General features: G+C 41.6%; 1 protein-coding gene across 1 annotated transcript in view; it reads left to right on the top strand.

The window, feature by feature from the left end:
* Positions 1-16,160, top strand: part of tbl3 (transducin beta like 3) — a 26,974-nt gene extending 10,814 nt beyond the window's left edge. Inside the window, exons 15-23 of the mRNA XM_077559151.1 lie at positions 1,356-1,595; positions 1,698-1,768; positions 2,645-2,801; positions 4,770-4,828; positions 6,527-6,630; positions 8,626-8,697; positions 11,163-11,321; positions 14,463-14,556; positions 15,553-16,160. Of these exons, the coding sequence (XP_077415277.1) occupies positions 1,356-1,595; positions 1,698-1,768; positions 2,645-2,801; positions 4,770-4,828; positions 6,527-6,630; positions 8,626-8,697; positions 11,163-11,321; positions 14,463-14,556; positions 15,553-15,895 (1,299 nt within the window). The 3' untranslated portion in view covers positions 15,896-16,160. The remainder of the gene's footprint in view (positions 1-1,355; positions 1,596-1,697; positions 1,769-2,644; positions 2,802-4,769; positions 4,829-6,526; positions 6,631-8,625; positions 8,698-11,162; positions 11,322-14,462; positions 14,557-15,552) is intronic.

The raw sequence follows: 16,160 nt of genomic DNA, 5'->3' as shown, positions 1-16,160 counted from the left end.
TTTTTTTGCTCATCATAATATGAAGGGATTACAATTAGGCTTTACAAGGTCAGGATCCAGTCACTGATCTGATCAGAAGATGGAGCAGTATGTCTTTTTAAATGACTTATTTACTGTATATTGGGGGGGGGGGGAATGCTTTACACAGTCAAAAATGTTGCTTTTCCGAGCAAATCACAGTGGAGCAGTCCCAGGTTGATATTGTGGAGAACTCCCTTGAGTGAATCCTAATTAGCAATCTGGCTAAAATAACCAGGTTAGTGTAGCTTGGCCTCTGCTGAATTCCTCAGACTAACTCACCGCACGCACACCTGGGGATCGATCCAACTAGAGCTGTCAAGGTTAATTGTAATCGATTATCAAATTAATCGACAGTTATGTTAATAATCGGGTAATCGTTCTGTGCAGTTTTTTAATTTAAAGGTTTTCAAACACTTCATAAACACTGGATGTATACACATGAAATCCTTCTCAATCAACACCTCTGGCCTTCTGTTAATGTGTGGTGGTGATTTTGTCATCAACCACCACCCCAGCCTGTATTTTGCCATTTTGTTGTGTTTTGCCATAAGAAGGAGTTCACTGAACTTCTTCATGAAAAACTACTGATTATCTTCTGTGTATAATCAAAATGAGACATTTGTAGACATCTGTTTCTATTAAAAAAAAAACAACAACCTATGACCGAACCGGTAACATAGTATATCAACACTCCCTATTTTTTTTAATCACTAAATGAATACGGAGTACAAAATAAACACCAATCACTGGTTAATAAAGAGTAATCAGGGAAAATGCTTTTGTAATACACTTTAATGCAAAATTGAAATAAATCCGATTAATTGATTGAATAGTCGATAGATTAATCGTTTCTAAAAATATTAGATTGTGACAGCACTAGATTAAACCCAGGTTAAGAACCACTGGACTAATCGATTATTATGGACATTATGATCACGCTTCATTGCTTGGCCTATTTGCGCTGCAGGGAATTTGCTGTGCTCAGTAGTCGACTTGGCTGTTGTGATGGTACATCGTGTGATTGTTTTAATCCCTCCACACTAACTTTGTGCAATATGAATTTACATGAATAACGGAATGTATGGTGTTCCACAGGGTTCAATTCTGGGGCCTCTGCTGTTTTCATTCCATTTCCATCTTACGAAAACAGCGGTGGTTGTTTTAAAGTGTCTTATAAATATAAAGCTGAATTGAGTGATGGGAGTCGGCGTCTTAACCGCACAGCTAACTATCTAGCAAAAGGAAAGCAACACTTACTTCAATATTTGACTTCCTCATAAGATGATTGAAAATGGCAATCCTCCAAAATTGTGTTCATGGCCGTCTCGCTCCAGGATATCAACAGCGTGGCCGTTTCCCCCAACGACAAGCTGCTGGCTTCCGGCTCGCAGGATCGCACGGCCAAGCTGTGGTCACTGGCGGGGGAGGCCACCATCGACCTGCTGGGGGCGTTTCGGGGCCACCGGCGCGGCATCTGGTCCGTGTGCTTCTCGCCCGTCGACCAGGTGCTGGCCACCTCCTCAGCTGACGGCACCGCTAAACTGTGGAGTCTGCAGGACTTCAGCTGTCTTAAGGTGCGCCACAGGACACCCGCACTAGAACAATAATGAGAGTAGTGTGAAGTCCGAACGGATTGTTTTGGGTTGGAAAGTAAAACAGTTTGTTGTTTTAATTAGACGTTCGAGGGGCACGACGCGTCCGTGTTGAAGGTCATCTTTGTGAGCCGAGGCACTCAGCTGCTCAGCAGGTAAATCCGACGCCGTTGCCCAGTGTGTCACAATGCGTCAAGGTCAACCAAAACACACGCGCACAACAAGTTTAACAAACCAAAAACAAATTCCACTTACCTCGATTCAACCTTTGCTGATGAACCTCAAACACTGACAATTGACACAGATATCAGATCGTAAGTTAAAAACCACCATCAATTATTCTATTAGGCTAGTGGTCCCCAACCTGTGTGTCCCTGAACCTTTTTGCCATATTGAGTAGCCCCTCACTCGTACGTGTTGATGATTCTCCAAAAGTAGAACGTAACACATTCAATGAGAATCATTTTATTTCATGTGCTTAATCTGAATTCTCTCAAATTGTCTTTGTTTTAACTCAAATTAAACATGAAAATGAAAATAAAAAAATGCATTAAAAAAAATAAATCATTAACTTGCCTATATAACTCCTTTAAATAAGTCTCGCATCAGGAAGAAAACACTTAACAAATTATATTTGTCCTTCTTACACTCATTGTTAGAACAAAAATCACTCTAGCGGTTTTATTTTCATCAGCTTTAGTGACACACTTGATCTGGCATGCGGCTATTGTTTTGAGATTGGGGCACACATACCTCTGGTTGGGAAACGCTGTATGAGGCCAAAAAAATATCCTTCCAAGGACGATTCACAAAGAATGTCAATGTTAGGACAAGATACTGTGTATGAGAGAGGGGGAGAAAGAGAAATAGATGGATATAGATCTATAGATAGATATACAGATGGATATTTTAAAAGTTTGGACTTCAAGAAGAAAGTGGAAATTCTCAATTTGTCTTCTGAGTTGAAATAGTTGAAGCAATCCTGTGTTGAGCTCACAGTTGTAACAATTCCACCGGCGCGCCCTCCACAGCGGCTCGGACGGCTTAGTGAAGCTTTGGACCATCAAGACAAACGAGTGTGTGAAGACGCTGGACGCCCACCAGGACAAGGTGTGGGGGCTCCATGCCAGCAAGAAAGATGACAAGATGGTGACCGGGTCAGCCGACTCCGACATCACCGTTTGGATGGTGAGGGGATGAATGGATGCTTAGATAGAAAGATACAAATACATATAATAATAATTATAATCAAATTTGGTCAACCTGTTAGCAATATTTAATTTTCTTCGCAATGTTACCTAACTAGCTTTAGCCTCAGCTAACAAGCTAATTTGCTAACAGGATGGATAGATGAATAGATAGAATTAAAATCGGCAAACTAGCAAGCAATGTTTTATTTCACAAAACCTACAGGGTTGCAACTAATGATTAGTTAAATAACTGATTAATATGCTATTTTTTTCTCAATTAATTGATGACTGAGATTAAAAAAACATTTCAATTTCAACCCTATTACGGTAATTTCTGGACTGTAAGGCGCATCTGACCATAAGTTGCGCTAGCTAAATTTGGGGAATACTCAAGTTTGTTACACATATAAGCCGCGCCCAACTTTAAGCCACGGGTGTTTTAATGTTGCCGCACCGGGTTCCCGCTACTTTCTTTTCTATAATGAGGGGGAAATTGTCTCGCTCTGGTTCTGTCTATTACTGTATTTGGGCTCACTTGGTTTGTTTTGCTCTGCCTAACGCTGTTGCTCTTCCTTTATAGTGCACCCCATTGTGATCTGATGGATAAGTCGCACCTTTGTATTAGCCGCAGGGTTGAATGCAAGTAAAAAAAAAAGTAGCGTCTTATAGTCCAGAAATTACTGTATTAAAAAACAGGGCATTTTTTCAAATTGACAGTGTAGAAAATGCATAAACAAATTGATTATGATTCAGTGGTTTGGTCCATAACATTTCTGAAAATAGGCAAAAATGTATACCCATAAGCAGATGTTGGAATTTGTTCACAGAAATCTGAGAATATTTTTATATATATACAATTTTTATTTTTAAACATGGTCACTAAATGATTTATCGATTATCAAAATAGTCATCCATTAATTTGCTAAGTGATTTTTTTTATTTTTTATTAATTGTTGCATTTTTAGGTACTTAATTAGTAGTAAATGTCCCTATCCTTACATTAACTAAACATCTCCTACCACCCGTACATGCACATACCGATACTTAAAAAATGGGTAAACCCCTATGATTTGGTGCAGGAACCAAAGTCACAACAGGCTAAAGGCGTGGAACATAGTTTTCCAAATTTGATGGTCTCACCGTAGGTGTGTTTGCGTAGGCGTGTCTGTACATAGATCATCCGTCTGCATATGTTAATGTCATGTGGTTCACACACTTTCAAGCTACTCCAGTGTCTGCTTACATTTCCTTCCCATTGGCAGATTACATTACATCTGAGTCTGGATTACGATCTGAAGACACCTAATTCTAACCAATTTCATCTGCTTACTCAACAATGTTGAACTGAGTCATATGGACAAAGGAAATACTGTATCTGTATTTCTAAAAATGAAAAGGGTCGCTTGAACAATGTAATGTTATGTGGAGTCCTCAGTTGACGACGTCGGAGGGCCGTTTTACTTACTTACACTCAAGCATTTTATTTTATTTTTTGCAAAGTGGCCGCAAGCTGTTGTGTCCAGAGAAAACCCACACAAGCACGGTTGAGAACATGCAAACTTCACAGATTTGAACCCTGAACCTTAGAACTGTGAGATCGATGAACAGAAGAACAGATCATTTTATTTTACTCAAAGGTGTTTAGTGTTTAGTTGTCAAAACTTTAATGAAAAAGATTACCATGAAAAAATATATTTTTTAGGAAGACACACATTCCTTAGTATTGTATTATAGTATGGCATCAATGAATCAATTTATAGATCGTTAAATTTGCCCCACCTAACACTTCTCCACCATTAATATGAAAACAAAATTTAATGAGTGTGGCTTCTTGTGACGATATGTTAAGTAAGAAAGCTGCACAAAACTGAAGACGTCCACCAATATTTTACTTTTCCATGTAACTTCTCTTGTCATGAGACTTTCTCAATACGCAGAATTAATGTCACCTTGTTTCCATTACCAGGATGTGACTGAAATCGAGCTGGCCGAGGAGCAGGCCAAGCAGGAGGATCAGATCATGAAGTAAGTCACCAGGCCACACAACCTTTTGTCGCACAAAAATGCAAACAACCTGGTTCCCTCTTTTTAGCAAATGCCAGAAGTTGTGACATCTGAGTAAATAGATTGCTTTCAGCAAAGATTGCTGTTTTCTGATTCACGGGTTAGGCTAGCCGGTTGAGCGTGACTAGACAGGATGCCTGCTTGGCAAGCAATCACACGCGTGCATGCACACAGTCAAGGTTTCGTAAGATGAAGACTTTTTTTTTTTTTTTTTTTTATAACAAAGCGGACATGTAATCGATCTCAGCCCTCAGAGGTAGAATTTTTTTCTGGTATTGGCTTGAACTCACTTTAACATGAATCTCTGAGTCTAGACCAGTGGTACTTATTGGAAGTACTGAACCCCAACAGCTTCCTATGCGCACTTGCCAAACTCTTCATCAATAAAAAATAAAATGTGATTTTATTTTGTTTTGTTTATTTTTTCAAATTTAAGACATAGTTTTAGGGTTCACTGGTGAACAAAATGAATAGGGAGAGTAGCTGTTTAATCCAATCTGGCTCTCTTCACCATGAATTCAGAAAACAGCAGAGGCCCCAAAATTGAACCCTGTGGAACACCATACATGTGAATTCACATTGCACATATTTTTCCGACCACTTTCTTTTTTTGCTCGACACAAGTATGAATAGATTACAGTAATAAGAAACCACACAGTGCAGATAGGCCAAGCAATGTAGCGTGATCACCTGCATCCAGTGATGGTCAAGCGTGCATGTCATTTTGAGTCAGGTGTGTGTGTTGACCTCTGCTGAACCCCTAAGGCTGACTCTAAGGCGAAACACCTGGGGTTCAATTGAGGTTAGAATCAGGTTAAGAACCACTGGGCTAGACAGTTGATCTGACTTTATTAGTGTTGTCACGATACCAAAATGTTGACTTTGATACTATACCTCCATAAAATACCTCGATACCGGTACTGAAACTGTCAGTCGTTTGACTGTGATTTCCTACAGTGTGCTTGTTCATTGAACGCACCTTGAGGCCACTGCAGCAATGATTGCTGCTTTTTCTTCTGCTTCTCCGCGAAAAACATTTGCTCTGGTTACAAAACGTTTCTAAAACTGAAAATTGAAAACCACACGTGTGTTCTTCATGTGTTTATTGAAAACATGCGTAGGCAATGCCAATGCTGTCGCGTGGCTTCCACTCTGCTTGCTTAATTAGCACTGCATGCTTCTCAACGCGGAATGGACGTCCAGCGAGCGCTTCAGTGCGTGAAGCCATCTTTCTGCGCCCTCTCGCACTCATGCTGAAAGAGGCGTGTCGCTTACTTAAGGCGTTTTCCACATATCGGTAGGCAGGCGGCCATGCATGTATGTGTGCCCGCCTTTAAAACAGAGTTGGCGGGCTGTCTCGTATTTATTTTTTAAAGTTACCGGTACTAAGAAATCATTTGTATCTAGAAATGTATAAAAATCCAGTTTTCCCTCTTCACCAGACCTGTAAGATGCTCTATTGAATTATCTCTTAGCTAGCAAACTGTACAAATTCCCCCCACCCCCACCCAACTGTCTGTTTTATGGTGAGAAATCCACAGATATGATGACGGAGGAAGTAATCAGTCATGCTCATTGGATTGTTATGAGCAAATGTTGTTTTCTGGAAAACCTGGCATATTGAAATGTTCTTCTGTGTCCTTCCTTGTTTGTGTGAAGGCAGCAGGAGTTGTCCAACCTGCTCCATGAAAAGAAATACCTGAAAGCACTTGGCCTCGCCATCTTGTTGGACCAGCCGCACACGGTGCTGTCTGTAATTAAAGGTAGTTAACCTATTAAAGTTGTTTTCATTGTATAAAACTGAAATGCATCAGGTTGAAGGTCTTGAGACTGCGATCTTTTTTCATTGTGCGGAAGTAAGAATTTCCTCAAGTCGCGTTCGAGTGAGTGCTTATGTTAAATGGTCCCCCCCTAACACAGGCACTTTTTTTCTTTTTCTTTTTTCATTCGGCAATTTTACCTATTTGACATGTCATCATAATTGCTCTCTTTTTTAAATTTATTTATTTATTTATAATTTTTTATTTTGTATGTGTGTGTGTGTGTGTGTGCGCATATTCATTAGTTCACCTAAAACCTATTAAAAATCCCATACCGTTCACCTAAACCGAATACTTCAGAATCCAGCTAGAGTCGTGAGGTTGTCAGGAGACCCGAGGAAGGATCAAAGAAAGGAAAGTGAAATCCAGCACCGACCAGAAATTACCTACTACCCACCGGGTTACCAACCAGAGTCTTTCACCAACCCCAGAAACATCTCAATTCCAACAAATTAGGGAGACCTCATGAGACCAAAGGAGAGACTGAGGAAAGGAAGGAAGGACAGACGAAGCAGAGTGAGATCCACAGACATCAGCCTCCACCGATTCAACGACCAGAGGAAGAAGCAGATTGTGTCTGAGTTTCGATAGATGTTGGTGTGGTGGATCTGGCATGCATGAAAATCTCCACCAAAGAGGGGAGCCGTCGACCCCTGCCAGGACAGAGCAAGCGCAACAGCTCAGGGCCCCCCAGGCCACGGCAGCGCCAAGGGACCACCCCTGGCCAGAGAGCAAACCCAGGAGCGCCCCCCACCCCAACGCGGCCCGCACCCCCAACCCAACGCAGCAGGACGGGGCACGGCAGGCCCGCCAGGCACCCCACCGGTCCACAGCCCCCGCTCCCCCCCACGCCCCCCATCCAACCCAGCCCCAGCTTAATGTGTCGTTTGATGTAGTCTGCTCGATCCTGCTGGCAGCAACTGGGTTCCTGACTATAAAAACACAACCATTAGTTACAAATTGCCAAATACAGAAACAGCAATGTAAGTTATCACGATGTGGTGGCTCTCGCTAATAGGCAGAATTAAGTAACCAGATTTAGGTTAAAATATTCTATATATGTTGACCATGTTTCTATAAATTTTGAGATTTGGTTTTTATTTGAGGCAAATATTTTTTCCATTAAAATGTGATTCATGAGGAGGTTAGGCAGGCACTTTTTTGTATACATTGAGGTTGAAAGTTGCCGTGCTTTTCAGTCTTCCAAGGTTTCTGCGTTGTTCTGCTTTCTACTTGTACACGGTTCCATTCATACAACATTTCAGGGTTTACGTCGGTACACGTTCTTCACATGCATTGGTCGACATGCTCCATGCATACGCATTTGTAATCCAAATGGCGACCCCGTGAAAGCGAGGAGAAGAGTTTGCCAATTAAGACAACTGTTAATCAGCATGCATAATCATGCTTAACCACTGCAAAAAAGGTGTGACCAAATATTTTGCGTTGTTCGCTGCCAATGGAAAAACCCTGAAGTTGCATCATTCTGTCCTGACACTAGAAAAACGGCAAAAAAAAAACATTTTCAATTAATCATATTCACTCATCAGTCTGTCATCTCTCATTGTCCATATCTGGTTTCTTCACGAGGTCATACTGAAACAAGCTGAGTTGTTTGTTTTGGCCTTTGGCCAAGTGAAACAGGCGGAAAGGGGGAAAGAGAGAAATATTTAGGCTATATTTGTACTTCACATGTCGAAAAGTCATATCTCAAATCTGAGGCGATGCTCTGGCTATATTTGATTTGTGTTTGCTTTTTCTACATTCATGATGTCACAACCTCGTTGGAAAGAATCTGGCTCTACAGGTTCCTGCATAGTTCTGTGTCAGAACTTTAATGTCCTGCTTTATGGTCTATGTTAATATGGCAGATGACTGTCAGAAATACGGAAAGATTTGTCATTGATGTAATTGACATGTTACCTCTGTTCCTTATAGCAATCCGTCAAACGGACGACAGTAGTGAGCTTCTGGAGAAGACAGTTTTGAAACTTCGAGTGGATCAGAAAGGTAAACGGAGATTAGTGCAAAATCACACATGATCTTAAAGTGAACCCATTTATTACGGGGATACCAGACAAAGCAGAGTTAGGTAAAAATCTGACATTAAGGCCCCGTCCAGATGGAAGCAAAGCCGGCTTCGTTCCTCAAACAAATCTCGTACACACAGAAGCATTTCAAGACTTGCGTGTGTCCAAAAGAAGACGCTGAGGATGTTAAACGGCTGTAATGTATATGCCAAGTTAACGGAAAGCGTAGAAGAAGAATCAGCGAAAAAGACGAACACTTTTTTTCCTAACTTTATTGCAATCTACAGAACAAACATGGCTTTGCATGTATCAAAACAACATGAAAAAGACGAACACATGAGAAGTGACAATGGCGGCTGGTTCAAGTACAACACCGCTTCTTAAATGTGGGAATAAAGAAGTAATATATTTTGCGCAAAACGACTACGACACGGCTATCCGCCATTGTTGTTGACATACGGTTCGCGCGCAGTCACGCGAGAATTGCCTCAATCTGCGATAATGCGTCGTCATCGAGCTGCGACCATTACGTCATCACTGGGGGAGTATCCTGCATATGGCGTCCTGACGGACGCGTACGGGGCGCGTTTTGAAATCTTTCCACTCTGGAGCCCGCTTTCAAAAGTGATCGGTTTCAAGCTCCGAAATCGCGCCATCGTGTGGACGAACGGCTTAAACGGTAAGAAACTTGTGAGGATACATTGAAACTGGCGTCCGTGTGGACGGGGCCTTAGAATGATTATATCATTTTTAAATGCATATAGTTTTAACATTCTCGTTGGCTTTAAACATATTTATACTTTTGACTTTGTTTATTCATGTAATGCAATTGAGAACAGATTCTCACACGCAATGCCAACTTGCCAGTAGACAGCAGAGTAAAAAAAAGCAAAGTAAACTGAAAAAAAAAATAGACAGCGGTCATGCAGTTACATAATACCTTCGGTTACTTAATAGCACATAGTAAATAAAATGTTCTAAACGGGCTAAAAATACATACTGCAAACATGGACAGTAAAATTATCAACAGGGTTTCCGTGGATCCTTAAAGCCTTAACTGGCATTAAAATGTCTTAAATCAATCTGTCAAAAGTCTTAAAAATGTTAACACTTCATAAGTAGGATTTTTTTTTTTCAAATATAAGTGGTCTCAAATCGAAAAATAAATTAACTTTCTTTAAAAAAAAAAAAGACTCATGGTAACATACAATGTCAACAGCGGAACCAACAAAACAGTTATGTGGTTTTAGTCAGGACTTTTAAAAGCTGATGCAAATCATTTAGGTTATTTAGCAAATTTGGACAACATGGGACATTCAGAACATTGTCAAGTTGGTCTTATATTTAATTTCAAATGGAATTTTAAAAAAAAGTCTTGAATTCAACTTGCCTGTACCCTTGATTAAGGTACTGGTATTTAAAGCAGGGGTCACGAACGCCCGTAGATTACAGGTAGGCCTCAAGGGCCACATGAGTAGCCCACAGACATATTCTAAAAATAGCTCACCAGTGATTGTGACTTTCTAGGGATGTTGTAGAATTGGTCATTTTGAAATGTCAACACTGGCAGAGAATTATAATAGTGCTGCCTATTGATATGTTTCCAAATTATGGTGTGAAATTGTTAACGTGATCAGTATCGTCTCATAAATTAAAGTCATTAATTACTAATCTTAATTTATTTATATTTGTTATTTCAGAAGTACTATCAAGCTAGTAGCCCTTCACATTAATCATTAGCCAAAAAGTAGTTCTCGGTTTCGAAAAGGTCGGTGACCCCTGATTTAAACTATCACCTAGTGCCGGTTTGCACTTTCGTTTGCATTCATCCAAATAAGAGGCAAAGCATGCTTTCTTCACAAAGTAGAAAAACTGTGACAGACAAGAGTGTACTGTAGTCCCCACTACTGTAGTACAGGGAGTCCTCGAGCTACGTCGTTTCGACTTTACGGCGCCCGTGCCTCGTCCATAACACCTTCTTTTTCGTGAATTTCCCACAGTAATCACGGCATTTTAAAGTTATTTAAAGTTGTGTTGTTGTTACCTCCAGCAACGGACGTCCATCAGCAGGTCGGCTCGCCATCAGGCGCGTCACATTTCCGTGTTTAAGCTTCAATTAGCTCCGCTCCGCCGTCCGTCAGCAATAAATGTCCGTGCGTAAACACGAAATATTGGTTCCGACCTCTTCCGGGTCGCGCAAATATATTTTTTTAAAATGACTGTACCAAAGTATCATCTTTAACGGGGAAATCCAACTTAAGTCGAAATTTGGGTTAAATCGCCAGCGTAGGAACGGATCTGCGCCGTAACTTGAGGACTCCCTGTATCTTACAATCTATCATCATTTAACAAAGCCTAGCACAATTTAACACATGAATGTTCTGTTGTGTTTCGAAGTTTTGGAATCAAATTGATTGTCCCTTTTGCTGTTGTGGTCTTTGTCAGAGTCACTGCTGCGTTACTGTGGTGTGTGGAACACAAATGCCAGGAATTGCCTGGATGCCCAGGCAGTCCTCAAGGTGCTACTCACGCACCTCCCACCTGAGGAGCTCCTACAGTACCAGGGCGCCCGCACTGTCCTGGAGGGCCTCATACCGTACACTGGTGAGCAAATTTCCAGATCCGGGTCGTGCATTAGGTACCTGGGCCTTTAGTTGGGACTTTATCCATCCAGCCATTCTACCACTTATCAGAGGTCGAGTCGCGGGGGCAGCAGCTTCTGCAGGGAATATCAGACTTCCCTCTCCCCAGCCACTTCAACCAGCTCCTCCAACGGGATCCCAAGGCGTGCGTTCCCAGGCCAGCCGAGAGACATAGTCTCTCCAGCGTGTCCTGGGTCGTCCCCGGGGCCTTCCGCCGGTGGGACATGCCCAGAACATCTCTCCAGGGAGGTGTCCAGGAGGCATCCAAACCAGATGCCCGAACCACCTCAACTGGCTCCGGTCAACGCGGAAAAGTAGCGGCTCCCGGATGACCGAGCTTCGCACCCTATCTCTATGGGAGAGCCCGGACACCCTGCGGAGGAAACTCATTTCGGCTGCTTGTATCTGAGATCTTGTTCTTTCGGTCACAACCCACAGCTTGTGACCATAGGTGAGGGCAGGAACGTAGATCGACCGGTAAATCGAGAGCTTCGCCTTTTGACTCAGCTCCTTCTTCACCACAATGAACCGATACAGACTGCAGACGACGCACCGGTCCGCCTGTTAATCTCCCGCTCCATCCTGCCCTCATTCATGAACAAGACCCCAACATACTTGAACTTGGCGCAGGATCGCATTCTCGACCTGGAAAGGGGACGCCACCCTCTTCCAACTGAGGACCATGGTTTAGGATTTGGCAGTGATGATCCTCAGCCCAACCGCTTCACACTCTGCTGCGAACCGCTCCAGTGAGAGTTGAAGATCACAGCTTGATGAAGTCAACAGCACCACATCATCTGCAAAAAGCAGAGAGGCAATGCTGAAACCACCAAACTGAACCCCCCCAACGCTTCGTTTGCACCTAGAAATTCTGTCCATAAAAATTATGAACAGAATCTGTGATAAAGGGCAGCCCTGGCGGAGTCCAACCCTCACTGGAAACGAATCTGACTTACTGCCAGCAATGCGGACCAAACTCTGACATCGGTCCATAAAGGACTGTATCCTTCTCTTAATACCATCACTATCACGTTGCAACCAGAAACCATCTAAACCAAGCTGCTTTCAATCCAGATGTCAAGGCGTGAGGCAGGCCAAGAGGCTAGTTGCATACTAGGTGTGGTTTAATCATATGCAAGTGTATAAGGAAGTCTTACGTTGAGATGTAAACATTTCTTTAGAGATAGACGCTCTATTTTCCACAGGTAGAGTATTCCATAGTTCTGGAGCCCGATCATTTATTTCCTCCATATTTGAACAAGGACATGTGGTGGAAGGTATCTGTATTTAAATTAAAATGTGAATGTGTCATGTTAGATGTTTAAAGTTACCTGATATGAGGAAGGAGGACTTTATGGCTCATGGAAAGATATTGTTATAGTTTTTTTATTTGAGCTTGAGCAAGTAGTGAAACAAAGGACTACATTGTTTTCAAAGCAGGTTGGAGCAATCAGTGGGGATATTTGTCATATCAGTTTAGGGTTTCACCCGCTGTAAAATAGTATTCAGTTGAGGACAAAATGATTAGCTCCTCTATGAAATTTGAAGTTTCTTCAAGATTTTACCAAGTATTTATTTATTTTTTTACAGACCAAGGAATTTTCAACACAGCATATCTGGACATACTAGTTTTGTTTAGAAGCCACAAATTATTTATATTTGTACACTAAATCAGAATTAATCAAAAAAACAACAACACATGGGACATTATTATTAGCCCCCCTTAAGAAATGATCATTAATTCAATCATTGCACAAAGCACTTTTGTGCAGTGATGTGATGTGCTTAAAGGTGATCAGGTCAATCAGGTGATTTGACTCAAGCTTAAGTTTAACAAATGTTTTAAAAGCCTCAGTATAAGTCATTGAGCTGTCCGTTGAGAAATGACCATGCCAAATACTAAATAAATCAGTTTGGACTTGAGAAAAATGTATTATTGATGCACACAAAGCAGGAGAACGATTAACAAAGCCATCAAAGCATTTTAAAGTGTCAAGAAACTGGAGTGAGAACTTTTGCTTCCCACCTCTGCCAGGCTCGTTCTGTACTGTGTGCCTGTTGCTGAAACCCTGGATTATACAAAAGATTTCGAAAACTACTGAGAGATATGTCTAAAGACCTGCGATTAACTGCCAAGACACGAGCGAATGACTTGGCCACATCAGGAATCAAAGTCTGGAAGAAGACAATCACCAGAGCTTTGCACAGGAATGGACTGCGAGATTGCAGACCAAGAAAAACTCCACTTTTTTAAGGAAAGACACACTTAAGTATGCGCAGGACAACCTGGAGAAAGATTATGCACACTGGAAACACGTGCCATGGTTTGGTGAGACTAAACTAGAGCGGTTTGACCATAGAGACACTTCTTGTGTTTGGGGGGGAAAAAGGGAGAGGCATATCACCCAAAGGATACCGTCCCCACATTGAAACACGGTGGTGGGAGTGTTATGCTGTGGGGATGCTTCAGTGCATCTGGAACTGCAAATTTGGTTGAGGTGGAAGGAATCCTGAACATCGAAAAATATGTGGAGATTTTGAAAGAAAACCTTAAGCAGTCAGCAGTAAAACTGGGTCTGGGTCCTGGTTTCATCTCCCAACATGACAACGATCCAAAACATACGACTCTCTTGGTGAAGAACCGTCTCCAGAAGGCCAAAGTGAATGTAATTGAGTGGCCTGCACAAAATCCCATTCAAAATATGTGGTGTGGCCTAAAGAAGAATGCCCATGCCAGAAGGCCATCAAATGTGGAGGAGCTCGAAAGATTTGCCAAAGTAGAATGGGCTGGGATTCCGCTAAAGAAATGTTGAAAACTGTAACAAACGACTGCTGGCTGTTATCCAGCAAAAATGACCTTCAATTGACTTTTAGGATGCAGGGGGCTAATCATTTTGACCCTGGTAGTTTTTGTTTTTGGGTGGAATATTTTCACGTCTGTGTCCAAACTAAAATAATGTAAGCAGCCAAAATGAAACTAGGATGTCTACAAAGGCAGTGTTTGATGGAAGCTTGGCAAAACAAATTGAAACCACAAGATAGAGTTGGTGCAGGATACAATTTCACTTTTGTTGCCTTCTTAATTGGTGTTTGCCACCCTTAGAGAGACACATGCAGAGGATTGGCCGTTTGCTGCAGGCGTCCATGTTCCTGAACTACATGTGGCAGAAGATGAGAGTAGCCGGAGCACCATCCAGGTGAGGCATGAAATCTTCAAGCCAAGGCTACTGCCAAACAAGTAGAAAATACAGGAAATGTAATTTTACCCTAATAATTCTAGTTACTCAAATTATTAACATAACATTTGCAAAAAAAACATAAAGCTATTTAGCGCACTGGTATCAAAGCCACACCCCCTCTACATATATTACATGCATTAAAAAATGCTGGGTTTTTTTCCATTTCCACACCTAAGGCGCACATATTGCACATCCTGTGCTGCCCTCTCTGGTGTACACGCCTTAAAAAAAAAGAAATTGTCGGCTAACTAAACTAAAGCTCAAGCTGAACCCCGGCAGTTCCACGGAGCAGAGGGGACAATATGGCTGTGAGTATTGTTGGATGTTTTCCTTGTATTTATATACTTTTATGGTATGCAAGTTTTGTTAGGCTGTTTATGACGTTTCCGATTTTTTTCCTAGCATTAAGCTAGTGGTCTTATGGTAGTCATGTAATAATGATGCTGTAAAATTACTTTGAATTAACGTTTATGAAAAATAATTAACATATGAAAAATAAATGGCTAGAAGGAAGAAAAACTGTTGGCTAAAGTGGATATTAAAAGTCTACACACCCCTGATCAAATGCCAGGATTTTGTGATATAAAACAGTGAGACCAAGACAGATTATTTCAAAACAAAATCATTCATGTGACCTATAAACCTATACAATTCAATTAAATAGGTGCCTCAGATTGGCGAACAAATACTAATAGTGATCGAAATATTTCTGTAAAATCAAACTTGCACTTTGACACTCACAGATTTGCAGATTTTTTTGCAACATTGTTTCACATTTCGTTTTTATTTTTCCGTAAACCGCCACCCCACTCCCGTTTTTGTTGTTGTTCAAAACATATAAGGTTTCTCAGCGTTTTGGGTTTTCCTTTTGTAAGTAGTAAACTTTACGGTGAAAGTATGAAATAAAAAAAAAAAACATGAAATGTAATATAAATGTCTCATCCTCTCTACTAGCATGGGCCAAGATGAAGAAATGGACACGACACCTCTAGGATATGAACCCGTGTTTATGATCGACAAGGAGAGGGGCAAGGGCAGCAGCGATGATAAACGCGATGAGGACGATAGCGGAAACAATGAGGATCCAAATTGTCCTGTTGAGGAGGAAGAGGAGGAGGATGACGAGAAGGTGAGCGCCGCCAAGAAAGCCACCACAAACGGCAACCACCATTCAGAGATTGAGGAGAGTTCTGAGGAGGAAGACGAGGAAGATGATGAACGGGATCAAACGACAGTGACACCTGCAAAATGTCTCGCAACTTCCTCTTTGCCACGGCTGTCCGCTCTCACGAGCTGACCTGGCTCACATCAGGAAGTTTCCATGCACACCTGCGGTCAACTTTACACATCAATTGTCCATCAAGTAAAAGAGTAGGAAGAAGAATCGACTCTAAAATGTCCCCTGCAGCAGCTCCCAACACTGTGTGTTTTGTTCTGCCCAATCGACCGGCTTTTCCGCAGTCAAGCAAGACGGTGTTTTTCTTTCTTTGTTGTGATTACAAAATAACCATGTGCCTGTTTTGCTTTCTAATTAAAATCCAACATGTTGTATTTTAATATGA

This window comes from Vanacampus margaritifer, chromosome 2 (assembly GCF_051991255.1).
Source record: "Vanacampus margaritifer isolate UIUO_Vmar chromosome 2, RoL_Vmar_1.0, whole genome shotgun sequence".
Taxonomy (NCBI): domain Eukaryota; kingdom Metazoa; phylum Chordata; class Actinopteri; order Syngnathiformes; family Syngnathidae; genus Vanacampus; species Vanacampus margaritifer.
Note: the sequence above shows the minus strand (reverse complement) of the source record. Positions and strands in the feature narration are given on the sequence as shown.